We start from the raw sequence: 18,843 nt of genomic DNA on the forward strand, positions 1-18,843 counted from the left end.
ATTCTACCAACCACTGAAAGTATTGCCTTTGCAAAAATTATATCCAAACTAGAGGAAAAAATAAAATAAAACTTTCAAGCACACTTCACAGTTAAAACAATGCTAAAGTTTCCTACATGGCCCCTGGAGGGGGCACTCCAAAGAGCCAGGCCTGTTGGTGGGCTTCTGTCTTTTCATTACCTCATCACTGTCAGAAGACCTGCACAACCAGCTGTGGGCAGAGTCGCTCAGCCTCCCTTTGGTCCAGTTTGTACACAAGAAATGTTACTCTCCTGAGTCTTCTACTAATTAGAGGCTTTGTGAGAAGCCACAGAAACACACTGGAGTCCTTGCTGCCTTCCCACTCTCCAGGAGAATGCTGGTGAACCAAACAGCCAAACAGCTAAGTGATGGATCATGGAGCTCGTGACACTCATTCTGACGTGCAGTCACCAGAATAATTAATCCCGCATTTATTTGTCTATTTATTTATATACTTTAAGGAGGCTGTTTCCAGCTTCCACTGTTTCCTTCTTCTAAATGCTGGGCTTGGATGTGTGTCTCCCTCACTGAAGGGCCATGTCTGCACCTTGTGAACAACAATGACACTAAGGGAAATGCTAATACATCTTTGGCTGCTGGCCTTGGGGCTGACACTGGCTAGCATTTTCTAAACTGTGCCAGTGCAATGGATCAGGATTCCCATGATCCGATGGAGCTAGGAAACAAATTCCTCCATGAAGGAGGTGGTACTGTTCCCTGATTCAGCAAATCTGCAATGAGCCATTGGAGGACTTAAGTGGGGCCACTGGCACTGAATATTATTGATGAGATAGCCAGTGTCCCAGTTTCTTTGGGAAAGGAAGAACTTTCTCTCTCTTGGTCACTTGTAATCACCTTCATTAAACAAACAGACAAAAACCCCAGTAAACTGATTGGAAACAGTAATAAAACAATAACAGAATCATATCTGATCTTTCTTGACCTTCAGAATTCAGAAATAAACACTTTAACCTCCCTTCCTTTCCATGACAACATGGTCACATGCATAGATTAAATGAGCTGTGGTATCATTTTAGCAGAATATGATGGAACAACGTGAACTTGTAAGGAAGCACATACATACAATAATTTCATTTCACTACAAATAAAGGCTTCCTCATGTGGGATGACAACTGGCTTTATACCAATCATCAATACCAATGTCTACCAACACACTCATTATAATAAAAATGGTAATATTTCCCTGTCAAGATCTTAAAGGAATTCACCTTATTATAAATACTGCCTGTGAAATATGAAGGGGAGGGTGTTTGAGGATTGTTTTCCAGCTCCGATAAAGAAGAGCAGGTAAAGGAACTTATTTCTTTCTTTCTTTCTCTTTTTCCAAAGGTATCACCCTATAGTTCAAGGTGGCCTGGAACTTATGTAACTTATGTAGCCTATCCAGGCTTGAGTTTGTGACCTCCTGCCTCAGACTCCTATGTGAAGTCTTTTAAAAGTCAACTCTCAGATTCTTTAATATAATTTTGGCAGGAACAAAGTATCCAGCTAAATCCATGGCTCTAGATTTGCAAAGCAAGCTCCAGCAGGCTGAGCTGGCTAGATTAGTCTTGCTGTATCTCTGTAATTAAGTAGCTAGACATAATGAAACAGCCTTTTTGTGATTTAAAAATGAACAAAACAGAATGCCTTTCAGATGACTCTTTAGAGTCACAAAGAAAGGAGTAGTCTGGGAGGATACATTCCTGGATGTTCTTTCAGGGTACTGTTTAACACGCTTCCTTGCTATTGTGAGCTTAGTGTCTTAGATACACCTTGCAGATTTTGTTTGGTGTAAACATATATAATCCCAATGAGGAGTTCATCACCCTCATCCAGCAATCTTGATTAATCCTAGTTTTTCTCTGTCTCTTTCTCTTTCTTTCTCTGTGTGTATGGGTCTCTCTCTCTCTCTCTGTCTCTCTGTCTCTCTGTCTCTTGCTCTCTCACTCTCTCGCTCTCTCGCTCTCTCTCTCCTGTCTCTCCTGTCTCTATCTCTCTCAGAGAATTGTAGTTCAACCTTTGAAATTTGTAAGTAGTGTACAGTGAGTAACTATCAACCACATTCAGCAACATTGTTTGGGATCATCAGACCTCACATAACATTGGCCTGGTCTCCTTCAGTGTGTATCTGCCTAGCCACTTTCATCACTGTGTTCATCTACGTGTAACTATCACAAGCATGTGTTAGCAATTGAGCACTTGAATATTCTAATGTTAGAGTCATTCCCAAGTTATTACACAGAGTTTTGAAGTTATTCTATATAGAGACATGTACCATAAGCACTAGGTGAATCATTCAAGTCCTATAACTGTTGCAGGATATTGCTACCTCCTCCACTGCCTCCTCCTCTCTTTTGGACTACACCGATACCAGCCTGATCCCCACCAAGGACTATCATCTTGGCCAAGTGTGCAGAGACCCAGGTTACCTATTTTTGCTACCCTTCCAGGTTCCCCACCAGTTAGGTATCCTAAGCCTTATAGCTGACTTCCAGGGACCTCCATCCTAGCCCAAACACCTCCCCTCCATTGGAAACTCACCAGATTCTAGCCCATTCCTTACCCCAGACACCACAGGTAGTCCAGAAACTTAGGGCCCTGCCAGTTTCCTACATCTGCCTGTCTGGCCCTGAAACAAGGACCAGTTCACATGTTCAAGGGAAACTTATTCCAAGCTCTGTGGCCATGCTAGTGAAAGCACCAAGACTATAGCTGACAAGCAGAAGATCTGGGACAGAGGCTGTGGTCCAGAACACCAACCAAACAAAGGAAGTTGACATCCCAACTGTGCAATGAATTATCCCCCTCCTGATCACTGCTAATACCTCTGTTGAAAGAAGAAAGGTAAACTGAACAAAAAAGAAGAAACATTCAACCAAAACAATTGACATGCAAATCTCAACACAGAAATAAAAGACATGTAAAAAGCAAGACATATTCCAGGTACTGAAGGACCCACAAACGCTAACCCAGACTACTATACCGAGCAAAAACATCCATTGAAGTTGAAGGATAAATAAAAAAATTAAAGAAATTTATAACTAATAAGCTAGCTCTACACAGAATACCATAATAAATACTTTCTTCTGAAGAGAAGGACAAACATGCCCAAGAAGTTTCAGGGAACAATTCAATTTTATTTTATACAATGGACATTACACTAATCTATCATTTTATTACATAAGTAGGACACAAATTCCCGAATTAGCTGAGAAAATTGTGGAACCTATAGGTTACATTAAAGAATATTTTTAGAAAAAGTTTTTTAAAATCGGTGTCAAGTGTTCATTCAGGATGAATTTGGAAACTTTGGAAATAATTTATTATTGGCGATTAATCTCTGCTTCTTCACTTTTATTTTTTTGTTCTTTCTCTTCCTTCTAACCATATCAAGAAAATAGAATCTAGCAGCCTGCCTGTGTTTTTGGCACACTTGGCATTAATTAGGATGCTCAGCAGACTCCCAAGATGAATCCGCCAGCTGTAAATATTCCTCCTGGGCTCCCTTTCTTGTCAAATGCAAATCGTAACATCTTGGCACATGTATAGTGTCCTCAGAAGGACTTCAGGGTTCACCAAGTGAAGATGCAAATGACTCACCTCCCTGGTCATGAAGGCCTGCAGGAGCCCAACATCCCTGCCATCTTTGGGAAGGCTCCTCATTAACAGAGCACACACTCAAACTAGGGCTCAGTGAGTCCAGAGGGCAACGGTTTCTTTTTCCTTTTAATTACAATAGGACTTTTCTACGGCGGCGGCTTCAGAAGAATCAAAGCATGTCCAGGCTCCCCGAAAGCACCACAGTCGCTCCACAAGCCAGTATTGATTGCTGCCTACCTTTCCCTGCACTGCAAATTCCACTGCTCTGTTCTACAACCAATCACAGAAAGCTGAGTGGCACCCACAGGAAAGCACAGCATGGGAGCTTGTTGGACCACTGCAATTTATCTGTCCTGGCTTTGACAGGAAGCTCACCCCCAGAGGAGTGGAAGAACTCACCCTCTAGAAATCAGGCTACGGCTAGCTACACACACCATTCCTCTCCACACCTCAGCTCTCTTTTTGCAAGTGTTTAAGAAAGAAAACTTGGGGTGTGCAAGAACACCTGCATAAATACCAGAAGGGGAGAGGGATAGATGGACCAAAAGTTACAGCAGTCAGCATTGGTTACTATGAGCGTACCACTTAGAGTTGGTCCACACACAAAGGAAGACATCACCCGTCTCTTGGTCCAGGAGTGTAGCCAGAGAGTTCAGCTACTGCTCAGGGTGAAATCCAATTCTTCCTTACATCATCAGAGCCCCACATCAGGTGCTGTGTATCAAAGCTTGTGCTTTCAATGGCAAGAGCATGTGTTCATTTTATTGCAACCAAAACAAAGAGACAAAGTCAGCCTTGGATGTCCAGCTCAACCTCTTCTTCCTCTAAGTCCGCTCACTACTTTAGCTGTGTCCCATTTTATTTTGACTGATACTGAACACATTTACATATTTATAAGCTATGATGTGATGTTTTGACTCCTGTATATATTGAGAAGTGATCAGCCTGGGGCAATCATATCTACTACATTACAGTTCAACCATTTCTTTGTGATCAAAGCAATCAGAACTCTCCCCTCTGTTCTGAAGCCTGTACTGCACTATTAAATGCTTTGTCAGATAAACAAGGAGATTTTTCTCCTTTCAAACTACAGCATGACACCACTGGCCATGCCCCTCCCCTTCGACTGTTTACTGTTTCTCTGCTTCAGCTGATATGAGAACAACCCATTTCCTCAGTGTTCACATGGAGATGTGCATCTTTTAAAGTGGAAGTTGACAAGAAAAAAATCTGTGATGGAATTGAAACGAGAAAAGAAAATAGCTTCATATCCCTCCCTCCATAACTCCCATGTCCCTTCTTCCATATCCTATCATTCTTCATCAGCTAATATTTACACTCTCTTGGTGTCCTTTCTAAATTTTACACTGTACAAACACTGAGACTTATTTAGATATGTGCATACATTCACTATAGGCTAGTATCCACCTGAGAAAGAGTGTGTAGTTGTTTTATTTTGGATCACCTTGATTAATATTACACTTTTCAGTTCCCCACGTTTCCCTGACTTTCCCGATTTCAATGTTCTTTACAGCTGAGTAGCATTCCATTTTGTATTTATGCCACATTTTCATTATCCATTCATCTGCTGATGGACTTTCAGGCTGATTCATTCCTTGCTATAATAAATAGATCAGCAGTAAATATGGATGTACATCTATCTATTTAGTAAGATATGGGGTTCTCTGGGTATATGCCCAGGGATGGTATGGCTGGGTCATGTTGTAGTCCTGTTTTTAACTTTCTGAGAAACATCTAAACTGCCTTCCACAATGGCTGTATTATTTTGTTCTCCCACCAACAGCAATTGAGGGTAACTCATTCCCCATGTCTGCTCCAACATCTATTACCAGATTTCTTGATGATAGCCATTCTGGCTGGCATGAGTTAGAATTCCAACACAGTTTTTTTCTGCATTTCTTGATCGCTAGGAATGTTGAGTGTTTTAAAAATATAGTTATTGGTCATTTGTGTTTCTTTTTTTTGACGAGTATCAACATTGTTAGCGCATTCATTGATTGGCAATTGTATTTCCTTAATCTGCCGCTTTTGCAGTTCTTTGTATATTCAGGACACTAGCCCCTTGTCTGACATACAGCTGGTGAAGATGCCCTCCATTCTACGGGCTGTTTGCTCCTCTGTTCATTTCCTTTTCTTTGCAGGGAAATTCTCAGTTTCATGTTGTCCCATCTGTTGATAACTGGGGCGGTAACTAAACGCTTGCCTATCCCAAAGTCTTAGAGTATTCCCCTGTTTTCCTCTAGCAGGTTTAGCATTTCAAGCTTTAAATAAAGGGCTTTGATTCACTTGAAGTTGGTTTTTTGCACAAATATATAGACCAAATTTTCTTTTCATGCAGGTGGAGATGCAGTTTTTCCCCAGAGCCATATGTCACACAGGTGGTCTTTTGCCTTCCTCCCCACTAAATAGGTGTCCATAGTTTTGTCTGTTTACTTCCGAGTCCTCACTTCTTTCCCATTGGTCTAACTGGTTTCAGCTATACCAGGCTTTGTCTCTAAGGTTCTGTAGTATAATCTGAGGTCGGGTTTTAGGACACCCCCAGCTGTGTTCTTACTCCTTAGAATTGCTTTGATTTTCCATATTTCCTGTGGTTCACTGGGATTCTTGAATTGCTTCCTTCTAGATCTGGGAAGTACAACATCAGAATTCTGATGGGTGCTGAGTCTGTAGATTCAGTTTGGTGGAATAGCCATTTTCTTGATATTAATTCTGCTAATACAGGTTTATTCAAGGGCTTTCCACTATCCAGTGCCTTCTTTTTTTTATGGTAGACATGTGAATTTGACTGTCTGGGCATTGAAATAGCAAAAACCATTTGCATTACAAAAGAATTCAACATGTTTTAATCTTTTGAGATGGTGACTGTGAAGATGGACATTTTTTAAAGTTTTACTGACCATCTGTGTAACAGGAATCAGACACAACCAGTCATTGAAGACATTTGTCCCACTGACCCACTGACCCACTGACCCACTTAGAAAAAAATTACTTAAAAAGTTTCATTTTCAGGAAAGGAGTTTTATAACTTAAAAAAGATTCCCCCTTTATCTTCTGTTTAAAGCTATATTAAATCAATCTATTATCATGTAATTCAATATGCAAACTATATTGAAAACCATAAAATATTTTTATAATAAATTATAATCTCTCTGGGAACCTGGTTCCTCTTATTATGCCCTGTTCCTGTCAATGGTTTTATTATATATTAGATGCTAATTAAAAAAAAAAAAACAAAAAACGAGAGAACTGGTGTGATGATACAAGCCTATAATCCCAGGACTCAGAGATGGAGGCAGAAGGACTGCACAATTGATGTCAGTCTGGCTTATACACTGATAACCTATCTGAAAACACCAGTAAAGAGGGAGAGAGGAAGAAAGCAAGGAGAGTCAATAAAAACTAAAAGAGGAAAAAAAAGGCAGATACACCATTTCTTTGACAGAAATGTGGGCTGGTCTTCTCTAACTTTCATAATATTCCAGCTCCTTGGGGTGAGGACCATCACATAGAGTTTCCATAGCTCATGGCACATTGTAGCCTGCTATCCATATGCAATTATTCACCAACTTTTTCATGACAAATATGAAAAATAAGAGTTGAGGAGTTGCAAGGGTCATATTTTACATATGAAAATAAGACATGCCTGACATCTTGACAAATAGCCATCACCACCCATGTGCCAAGCAGTGGAGGCACAAAATGTGTTTGACCTACTTGCATTTGATGAGTGAACCCTCAGAAGAGTAAACAGAAATGTTACAGGTAATTACATGACAGTGCACAAAGGGTACTAGAAAGAGCAGGGGATGGGTAGTTCTACTTTTAGAATCCTGTGCAGGCTGCTTAGGAACAAACACAGCACTGTTTTATTTCCTGTATACCCTGGTCCCCCAATGTCAATCAAGCAGCATCCTCAACATTCCCCATAAACATTTAACATTTGTACTTCTACACTGAAAAATGATACTCTAGTAGGAATTTCTGTGACAAAAGAAAAATTAAATCACCAGCTGAATCCTTATGTGTTCTTGATAATCTGGTATGATATAAATTCTAACTTGCTCTAGCATGACTGCCAAAGTTTTTTCATTTCATAGAAGGTTCACACAAACAGGCTCTCCTTAAAGCTGTCCAAAACCACCAAGAAATCCACACTCTCTGGCTTAAAGTCATTAGCATGCAAAGCACACTGTTCTAAGTACTTGAGATTTGAGTTGGGATAAAATGAAAATTACGTCTGAAGCCTATCACTTTATTTCATTAGCAGGCCTCCATGACTGGTTTGTATTTGGCAGGTAGGAGTTAATCTTCAATCCCCAAACCACTTTCATCTTGTACTACATCTCAGGACTGGCAAAGGATTGTTGGTAAGAAGCGTTCCCAGATAATTGTGGTGAATCTGCGGTGTGGGTCCAGAGTGTAAAGTCTTAAGTACCACTGGTTTCAATTTCTTTTGCATTTGTCTATGTATAAGTATCTTCTATTTTTATGTTTGTAAGTTGAAGTTCAATCCTAGCCTGGAGTGTTTCATGGAAACTAGTCTCTTTTGCAGGGTGCTCAGCTTTAAATGGGACATGCACATCATATTTCTTCCTACTGAGACTTTAAGGGTCCTTATATAAAGTAGGCAACAAAATTTTAAAAGCCAGAAGGAGTAAACAGCTGTAGTGAAACAGATGTCATGTGTCTGATTGCACACATGAACTCAGAGCTGCTGGGACTGCACACACAAGATGTGTATAAGATCAAGCCAACCCAAATCCCAGCTTGCACCAGAGAGGCTAATGAAGCCCCAACCCTAGCCAAGGAGCTCTTGGCTATCCTTGACTGCTGTGGGGAGGAAGCCTTGGTTCTCTTCAGAGACAAATACCCTGAGGGGCTGCCCACGCTCTAAGAGATGGTCTTGTACCCATGCACACACAGGTAGGGCTCCCTGGACTTGGTGGATTTTTTTGTTTTTATTTTAATTAAAATGGAGCACATGAAGTTGGGAAGAAAAGCAGTTGGGGAGATAGAGAAGGATATGTATGGCAGGAAATGGGGAAGTGGAGTTGATTAAATTACAAATTTATGTATGAAATTTTTTCTCACAAAATGAACTTATGAAGAAAAGTCTCTACCCAACTTGGAGAGACAAGGTTATACAATAGAATAGCTTTTCGAATAAATTCAATACTTTTTTAAGTATGTTGTGGCAGTAAGATTTGAAAATATTGAACAAAATTAACAAAGTTTCATTTTTTTAATATTTAAGATTTATTTATGTTTCTATTCTTCCCTCCTTACCTCTCTCCTCTTTGTGTGTGTGTGTGGTGTGTGTGTGTGTGTGTGTGTGTGTGTGTGTGTGTGTGTGTGTAGGTCAGAGGACAACTTGCAGGAATCTCCTCTCTCCTTCTACTAAGTGGATCGTAGGAACACAACCACAACTCAGTACAACTCAGGTCATCAGGCTTGGCCAAGCACCTTTACCCAATGAGCATCCACCAGTCAAGAATCTAATGTTTAAAATAAAAAATTAATGAGAAGATGGAAAACCATATGATACAAAGTTGATCTTTCTAACTGTTTGACTAAAATTAACAATAGAATGGCTTTTACAAGGCCCTAATATAAGATTATGTCTTGCAGACAGGCCACGCAAGACCTTGGCCCATGAAGCCAGACTTTCCGCCCTTATCTCTGATTGTCCTGCTTGCTTTCTCAGCATTGTCCTGCCTCGAGTTCATGGACCTGTCAGCTGCCTCTGCCTGAGCTGTCAGAAAGGATGCTCCTTCTTTGTGTTCCCCCCAAATGTGAGCATATGTCAGAGGAATCCAAGCACTCCTTTTTTATTTCTGCTAGATAGTCACCAGGATACACTCTTGCTAGTGACACATCCTTGTTTGTTTTATTATCCTCTTATAGCTAGAATGAACTCCGTGTGGGGACACTGTCTTCTGTTTATTTTCCTGCTCTATCCCAGTGCCTAGACCTGTGCCTGGCACAGGGTAGGGATCCAGTGTCTGAGTGTTTATGTGCTTAGTTGCACAGTAATGTTAGAGGAGACCCCTCCTTTTCAAGGTATTGTAGCATTATTTTATCTGTCCAGAGGTAATAAATGGTCCCTCACTCAGGAGACACAAAAACATACAAACTTAATTCATAAACAAGAAATCCAAGGCCAAAAATAACTCAATCTATGTTCACATTCAAAGTCTGTAATATTATATATTGTATTCACTAAACATATTTTGATCTATACTATTTTTTACTGTCTAAGGCAGTGCTACTCAATTTGGCTCCCAGAATGCATATTAGCATTACCTAGGGACCTGTCAGAAGTACAATTTCTTAGTCTCTGCCCAGTGGGGGACTCAGCATCCAGTGCTTTTTTAAGCCCACAGGTGACCCTGCGGTGTCTCAAGCTGGAGAACCACTGCTCCCACTCCTCAGGCTAGCTCTTTGACTTCTGATCAGCCTTTATGTCCTAGACCATTAAGTGCTGTAATGTAAAATAAGAACAGGTTGTCCCCCCAAGAAACAGGTTTATGTGAAGTGACAGAGAAATACACTGTGGGATCTGCAGGCTTTGAAGGATCATAAAAGCATCCCATGACACCAATGATGAGAGAGTTCTAAAGGCAAAATGAATCTCTCAGCTGTTTCCAAACAAATACCATTGGTCGGGGTGTCCTGAGGAGGGTCCAGTGTTACACCACGGGAGAAGACAGCCAGAGCTAGGCAGGTGTTCTGGGGAAGGTGCTAGTTTCGAGTCATATCAGGCTTGACAGAGTTCCTGGTATAACCCTCTTACAGGGGCATATCTGGAGGCACTGGCCATGGAAGAATGTCTCATGGGCTGTTGAAAAGTGCTTATTTTAGAGCTGTATGCACACAGGGTCTCCTCAGTCAAGACCTGTCTCCACTGTCCTTTTGGTCTGTTGTGACTTTCCTGTGACATTGACAAGTTTCACAGTACAGACAGTACAAGGGGCTTTTATGGAAACCATGTACCACCTTTCTTATTGATTAGGTACCTTCTTCTCCTACCTGCAGATACCTGAAAGGCAAATTCTCAGACTGCAGGCATTTCTGTACTAAAGAATTAGGTTGCTTTTTCTGAAAAGGAAAAGCCAAACTGACTCTTCACTCTGGTCCACACACGCTTGGTGTGTCTGTAAAAGCAGAACAGGAATTTGTGTCTCTGCCCTCATTCTGCATCCATTGCCTTCACTATCTCAGAACAGTGGCTCAGGTTCCTGCATACTCTGGATGCAGACATGGTCCTCTCGTGAGGATCAGCTGTGTTGAGCTGCTCACCCTTCTCCTTCCAGCTTGAAGACAAAGGAAGAGTAATCAAGGGACACACCACAAACATGTGGTCAGTTGCTGAACTGTCCCACGATCCAAACTGAGAGAATGGAGCCATTCTCCTTGAGTTCTAGAAACAGCAGCCCTACAGGCAGGTGACCCATTATGTCACTGGTCCCTAGGTAATAACAATTATCCCAGGAAGGAACCATGGAGATCCCTACCCCTCCCCGCAACTAAGCAGGAGTTACTATCTCATGATAGGAAGAGAACTGGCCCAGGAATAATAAGATTTCTCCAAGATCTCATACAGCCAGCACCGAGAGCCAGGCCACAATGTGATTAAGGCTGATTAATTACACCTACCCTTACCCCTGCCCCTCTATTAAACTTGAAGCTCATGTCAGGACCTGAAGTCACATTTGAGGATGCTGCTCCCCCTGTTTCCACATCATAGCTATATTCATTAAATCCCCGTTTCAACATGGCTTTCTAACTTTGGTTTCTGGATTAAGAAGCTTGTCCCCATCCCCAACCCCCAGCTGCTTAGATTTCCGTTTTCAGATGAACCCAGAGTTAAACCTATATGATAAGACAGCAGATACAGAAACAGCAGCAAACTGAAGAAGATATTTAGTATGTATACACAGAATTACTCTGCTGTTATTCTTGTTGAGATAATGAGTAGACAGGTTGAGTTTTGCTCAAAAATGTGAATGTATATTTTATTTTTAAAAAGAAAATTTGAATGTCACATTATAGAATCAGTTGGTTGTTCTACTAATATAATGAAGTGATTTGGTCAATAAACATCTTAAAAGTATGAAGAATAAACTATTTTAATGCTATGTTTAATTTTCAACCATATCTGGTTTGCACAAAACATATATGATAATTCTAGTGATAAACAATATGTATAATTTTTATGTTTGGATTTTTATATAAGCCATAATTCATTGAATACCCATTTGAAATTCACACTTTAAGGAGAGCCCTCTGTATTTGTGGATTTGTTAATATGGCAACACAGACCATTTGTTCTAACTATGGACTCATCATAGGCATTCCACACCACACTTTAATGGCAACTATTCTTTCTATTTTCCATCACCTTACAAATTCCTGTTACAGTCCTGTGTTTAGTGTCATGGGAGAGGCTTCCATGAAGCTTCAGAATTGCTCTCTATGGTGGCTCCAGCAGGCTGGCATTTGCAGAATTGTGTATGAAACACAGAACAACCCACATCTTCACCAGCACTTCATCTGTCAGGGTGCTCATTGCAGGGTCAACGTTAAGGTTGTAACTTACTCTTTTTACTGTTGGTCAGAACATGCATGCTTATTACAATACTAATTACAGCATTAATTTCTTAATGCAGTTTTTCTATTAAATGGCACTTCATCCACTGTTCATGTGACACCTTGCTTGCTTGTCCATCAGACTGATCAGCATCATAATTGACACCAATACTGACTGCTTGTTTTCTGAGTGTTGTGCTTCATGTATTTATTTTGGCCTCAAATCCACTCCTTCCTGTGGTAAACCCTTCAACAGGACTTGCAAGCTGAGGGCAGACAAGCTCATGCTGGCTTAGGAGACTGTTTTCATCCTGTCCTTGAACAACAGTTTTTGGGAGGTGCTGAATTATAAGTTCAAGATACTGCCCTTGGCAGCTGGCTACCACCCCACCGTTCCCATTCTCTTGCTTCTCTTGGGAACCATCCAGGTTGTTGTTCTCATCTAGCCAACTTTGGCTCCTTTTCATTTTAGGACCTCTTTGTCCTGGGTTCTCTTTCCTGTATAAGATGAGTTCACAGTTATTCACCATGGTTAGGAGCAGTACACCTAACTTCTGGGGCAATCCACTCTTCCATGGAACTACAAATGGGAACTGTGTTACTGTATTATGCTGTTCTTTGTTGCTTATTTTCCTTCTTTTCTTACTACAAGATTGTTGAAGGTCTTAAAAAATCAATTAAACAGTATTTAAGGATTTTAACAAGAGCCATTCTCTATTATTTTTAAACTTCAACCTTTCTGGCCTCAGGATCTCTGGTGCTGAGACAGCCATGCTAATCCAGGCCTATCTATGTCTATGTAGGAGAAGAAATAAACTACTCTGGAGAGTCAGTTATTGGTTTTTATCTATATGCACAGCCCAAAATTACTACTGTTCTGTCATTACTTATGCATATCAGATAATAAGCACTTAAGGAAATATGTTAATATCATCAAGGTAATAAAATGATAACTGTCTTCTATGGTTTGGCTCTCTGTATCTCCTCTAAACCTAATAACAAATATATTATTAAGACGTGGGACAATTGGGACCTCAGGAGTGGGATTAATGTCATAAAAAATAAATTCATGATTGATCACTATAGTCAAACAAGAGAATAGTTCATCTTGATATACAGGCATCCAGATAATATGAACCATGAAATATGTCTCTGGCATGAGGAATATTGTGAGCCATTGTTTGAATAAACAGCAGGCCCATCATTTGCTTTTTTAGGCATAGAATCCCTTCTGTAATGTGAAGTCATGGTCTTCATCTCCTCAGGGAAAGGCACCAACACGGTACCTTCTTAGAAACAGATGCCAGGCCCTTTCAGACTCCCAACCTCCCGCCACCTCCACCTTGGATGGCCCAGCTCCCAGAACTGTGAGAAACACTTCCCCATGTACTAGACATGGTCAGTCTTGCACATTTGTCACTACATAAATTCATTGAGATAATGCATTCATTTACCAAGGAAAATGCTTGAAATGACTATACTGACATCATGACCCAGAGCCAGAGAATGTGCAAAGAGTACTTAGAAAGACCTTTGATTTTTTAAACCTTCTCTGCATAACTGAAAATGTAGTCAAGGAAAATATATTTAAAAACATAAAAAATTAGGGAAAAGCAAAGTGCATGCTCCCAGTTATACACCTAAACCCTAACATAGCTTGATAGATATCTTTACCACCCCAGCACCTCAAAAGAGAACAGACAATATTGTTCATGGCCCACCCTTCTGTCTGCTCTCCTGTGGCCTCTGTTTTCTTGTGTTTACATACTGTTGCATGTACTCCTCTAACTTCCACAACTATGGACTGTCAGGATGTCCCTCTATGGTGACTTAGGGATTCCAGCCCCAAACATATCATGAGCCAAGTGTGTCCTGAGTGAGGACACTCTCTCTGGGGAATCAGTTAACAAACAAGACTGTTCAGTAGCCTTGAGCAGAGTTACTGCAGTTACCTGGACCTCTGGCTGCTTCTGAGTCACTCGAGCTGCCTGTGTCCAGAATGACCGCCAGCCCCACGGAGTCTGCCGGCAGGATATGGCTGCTGAGGTCCACCCTTGTCAAGCCCCCGGACTCCCATACAGAGCCCCCTGAGATGTTGTGGGGCTTGTCCTCTCCAGATGCATTTGTTTCGTGATTTTTTCTCCACGGTCTCTGCACGATGTGAACAATGCTCTGCTGTTCCAGGTCACAGCTCTGGGAGAGGGGAAGGCAGAAAGACAAGAAAATGGAAAACATTACATTCAGGTTGAGCTTAAGCCATCCTCAGTTCCAGAGTATGCAAAAATAGTGTAAAGGCTACTTAAGTTCAACACTGACCAGCATTGGTGGCACTGAGTGGAAAGCAAGGTGTGTTTGGTTGACATAGAAACACTCTGCCAGTGGGGCCACAGAACTTACACACTGCATGTGACAGGCAGAAGTATGGGACTGGGGACATCTGAGGGAAGGGGAACACAAATACAGAAACTATGGAAACATCAAAGTTTATGGAACCTAGTAGGAAAACAGATCCTAATGCATCATAAGTGCCCTGCAAGTAATACTCATTCAAGACTGATTTACCTCTCAAGTGCTTGGTCCTTAACTCATTTAAACACCAGTAGTCATTTCTGTGTTATAAAAGCACTGAAGGTTACTATCAATTACTGGGCATTTCTCCACAGAATCCTAATGACTGTGGCAGATTGTACATCTACTTCCTGCCCCTGCTGCCACCAGCAAGTGTGCTGTAGCCCCACTGGGGAAGCCAGTGGAGGGTTTGTTTGCCCTTCTGCCTACCTTGCCATTAACATCAGTGAACATTTACAATAGAACTTTCGTGCTGCTATCTTGTTCTTCATGAACAGGAGCCTGTAAAATCAGACCACCCTAGGTCAAGTCCTAGTTCAGAATAAGTAACAGACAGAAGCTCCATTCTTCTAAACTTTCTAACAGCTAGGATCTGGCTCCCTCACTAATGCCCACATCTCTGTGTTCTTTGACTTGTGGCTGTCCTGTCATTGTGGGAATGGTCAACAGATACTTGTGTACAAAACAACCACATAAAGGCCACACTGCATTCTTCCTCATGCATTGTCTTCCTCCAGCAACCTCTCCACTGCTGCTATCAAAACCCTCTGAGAACAGTGACCTCTGCCACTCAGCTGAACCCACTGCCCAGCACACTGCAGCTTGGTGCTTGCCCTATCCAATCAGAAGGTCATTAGAATGTTAGCATTTCAATGTCTTAACATCCTCTTGTTCTGGCCTCTAATACACTGACAGGTTTGTGTAACACAGATTCCTAAATGGTCTTATACTAAAAACCTAGGCCAGACATTGGGGTAAATGCTGAAAGATCAGTGAGACAAAGGAACAAGTCACCTCTTAACCTCTAGGACTCCTCAGCCTGAAAAAGCCTCTAGCTAAAAGGGATACTTCTGCTGAAAAGTCTTTAGTTTCTGTCTCTGTATGCTTTATATACCTTTCTCCACCCAGCCATCACTTCCTGGGATTAATGGCATGTGTGCTTCCCAGTACTGGGATTAAAGGTGTGTGCCACCACTGCCTGCCTCTGCTTTCTCTAGTCCGGCGTGGCTTTGAACACACAGAGATCCAGAGGTATCTCTGCCTTGTGAGTGCTAGGATTAAAGGTGTGTGCCACCACTGCCTGGCCTCTATGTTTAATCTAGTGGCTTGCTCTGTTCTCCAGCCGAAGTTTATTGGGGTACACAATATATCACCACAGGTTTGCTCTGCCCTTAGTCCCAGGGTCTCCCCACAATGGCTCCTACTCAAGGGTCACTATCTGCCACTCTCCTTATCCATCATCCTCTTTCCCCAAGGCTTCCCCTATTTTATTCCCCCTACTTCTATCAAAGCAGCTCCTACAGCACCCCAGGGGACCCCACACCCCGTTTTAATGCTGACTTCCATTCTCTGATACGGGCCAGACTTCAGTCACTGCGTGAGGCTTACCCTCCCTGTCTCGTTCCATGCAGCAAGGTGTCTAGAGTGACTGAGTAGGCGCCAGAAATACCCTTCTCATGTTCAATCTCCTCACACCCTCATTGCTACCCCCCCAGGACCTTCATTATTACGATGACTTGGTAATTATTCCCCAAATGTCTGGTTTCTGTTGCTGCAGGCTGTTACACACAAGAATCTTTGGTGTGTGTATCCTATTATCACATGACTAGTATGCTTATTCCTTTCTCCTTTCCAGTCCTCTGCCAAATATTTTCATGCCCTGTATTTGTGCAGAAGGGCAGTCCTCCACAAGTACTCATAGCCATGGAGATGCATTAATGGGCACCCACTCTGACCCTTCCTCCTCACCTGCATTTTATGTACAGCCATGGGAATGGCCTTGCACTACTGATTTTAGCAGGTATAATGGAATCAAGGCTTAAAAATGGTCTTCCTGGCTACTTAGGTCCTATACCAGAATATACCCAGAAGCTTCACTCCTTCAGCTTGGGAGCCAGAACTGCACATGAGAGGTAGCCTGAGCTCAGCCACAGAAGGGGCACATGCTGCCCTGGATGTAGCTGGAGATGAAGCTAGCCTTGGCCTCAGCCCCATCCCCCTGATGACATGAAGATGTAAAGATGTGTGAGAACACAGACCTGGGGCAATTTTTCCTATGATTCCGTATTTGCCTCTCAGAAATAAAAGGAGATGGCACCCAATGTCCATTCCCATTGGAGCAGGAGGCATAGCATCACCCTGTGTCTTGGAATGGGCTCTGATGTAGAACCCAGGAACCTCACACCTATAGCCAGAGTCTGAGCAATCCAAGCGCTAAGACCTGAGCACACTGAAGCACAAACACGGGAGAAAGGAGTCTTGCAAGGAGGAGGAACAGAGTGGGAGGGGTCCCCCAGCACAGCCATATCCCACACTGCCATCTTCCCCAGGAGACACAGATTTATTCTGGACTCCATGTTCAGAACTAAAGTCCCAGAAAAACGTGGCACCTTTCTCATCTAAGTCCCAAAACATTTTGCCTGCCAGGATCTACTGATTACAGTGTTTATAGCTTAGTGTATGTGTGTGTGTGTGGGGGGGTGTGTGTGTGTGGTGTGTTATGTTTGTGTGGTATGTTATGTGTGTATGTTGTGTTGTGTGTGTGTGTGTGTGTGTGTGTGTGTGTGTGTGTGTGTGTGTGAGAGAGAGAGAGAGAGAGAGAGAGAGACAGAGAAAGAGACAGAGAAAGAGATGCATGCAGTCCACGGTAATTTAGGAAATGATTATAGCAGTAATTGATCATACTTAAACATATGTATTATCTAAAGCCTCATAGAGCCTTTTGAACCTAGGGATGTGGGAATCGAAAAACTAAATAACTGAAGGAAAAAATACTGAACAGATGAGTAAATGGCTGAAAGGGTGTGAACAGTCCTGAGCCCTGTCCTCCCAGTGCTTCATGGGAAGCTTGCAGAGTGAGGATGGAAGGTCAGCATGTGGATCAAATGCAGTGGACTTGCCTCCTCCTGTGTGTTCAATAATTTCTGCAGATGGGAGCAGTCTTCCTCCATTTGCTCCACTTTCCATGTTGATGCTGATGCTGTCAGCACTGAACACTGTTCAGAAGACTTAGAGAGATGTACAGAGCCCAATTCTCATCATGCATCAGTCTTGAAGATGGAAGGTTGTGGTCCCTATCTCATATATGAATGTGGCCTCAGAATTCTATTTAGTTGTCCCACCCAATGAACCTTATGAAAAACATACAGAGAAGGTACAACATGCAGGAAGTATGAATGTGGAAATTCTGGCAAAATCTCAGCTTTCTACAATCTAAAAATAAAAAAGAAAGAATTCCTCTCTGTGCAAGATTCCCTGGGACAAAAGAGAAGCCTGGACATATTTTCTGGGGCAAATGTGGAAGAAATCAGAGATGAGCCATCCTCTCCTCTCCTGTCCAGACTTCGCTGGCATTCAGAAGGCTCTGCAAAGGGATTTCAGTAGTTACAGTGGTATTTATAGAACATATTTCCACATCTCTAGCCATGGTTCTGAGATCTGTAATTGCTTAATTCTTTAACTCCCTCACAGAAAATACTGTTGAGCTAGAGGCCCCCTTGCCAGATGGTGCTCTTGCATGCCATGCCAGCATAGCCCAGAGCCACACTAATAGCCAATTCCATGGACAATAGCTGGCACCTTCAGCTGTGTGGCCGTCCCAAAGCCCCAGTAACATATTCTTCACACAATATTCACAAACTCCTCAGCTTTCAGACATGGAGATCTGAGGTGGGTAGAAAGGAAAAAGCCGTGATTCGATATGATTACAAAGTCCCTTGGGGTACAAACAATCTTTCCCCTAAGGACTAATATTCCTGGAAAAAAAAGCAAAACAAAACTGTTGCCTAAGAAGCAGACAGCAGATACTCATTTTGTATTTGTTTATAATAACTTATTTCCCTCAGAAGAAGGGCAGCAGCATAATTATTTTGTAAGCAAAACAAGTAGATATTCATCCAGGTGGCAAGGCCTTCTGCTTCCATCAGAGCTGTGTCTCAGGCTCCCTCCAACAGAACCTTTGGTACAGTGTGAACAACTTCAGAAAATATTAATCAACTCTCATCTAGGCAGCCACTTTCTGATAATGTCCTTCCCCCCGCC

The 18,843-nt window shown here is 42.0% G+C and overlaps 1 protein-coding gene across 1 annotated transcript in view; it reads right to left on the bottom strand.

Annotated features, from left to right (window-relative positions):
- Prkn (parkin RBR E3 ubiquitin protein ligase) overlaps positions 1 to 18,843 on the bottom strand; it is a 1,200,313-nt gene that overhangs the window by 775,598 nt on the left and 405,872 nt on the right. Inside the window, exon 3 of the mRNA XM_036169262.1 lies at positions 14,187 to 14,427. Within this exon, the coding sequence (XP_036025155.1) occupies positions 14,187 to 14,427 (241 nt within the window). The remainder of the gene's footprint in view (positions 1 to 14,186; positions 14,428 to 18,843) is intronic.

The sequence above is a fragment of the Onychomys torridus genome, chromosome 19, assembly GCF_903995425.1.
Source record: "Onychomys torridus chromosome 19, mOncTor1.1, whole genome shotgun sequence".
NCBI lineage: Eukaryota > Metazoa > Chordata > Mammalia > Rodentia > Cricetidae > Onychomys > Onychomys torridus.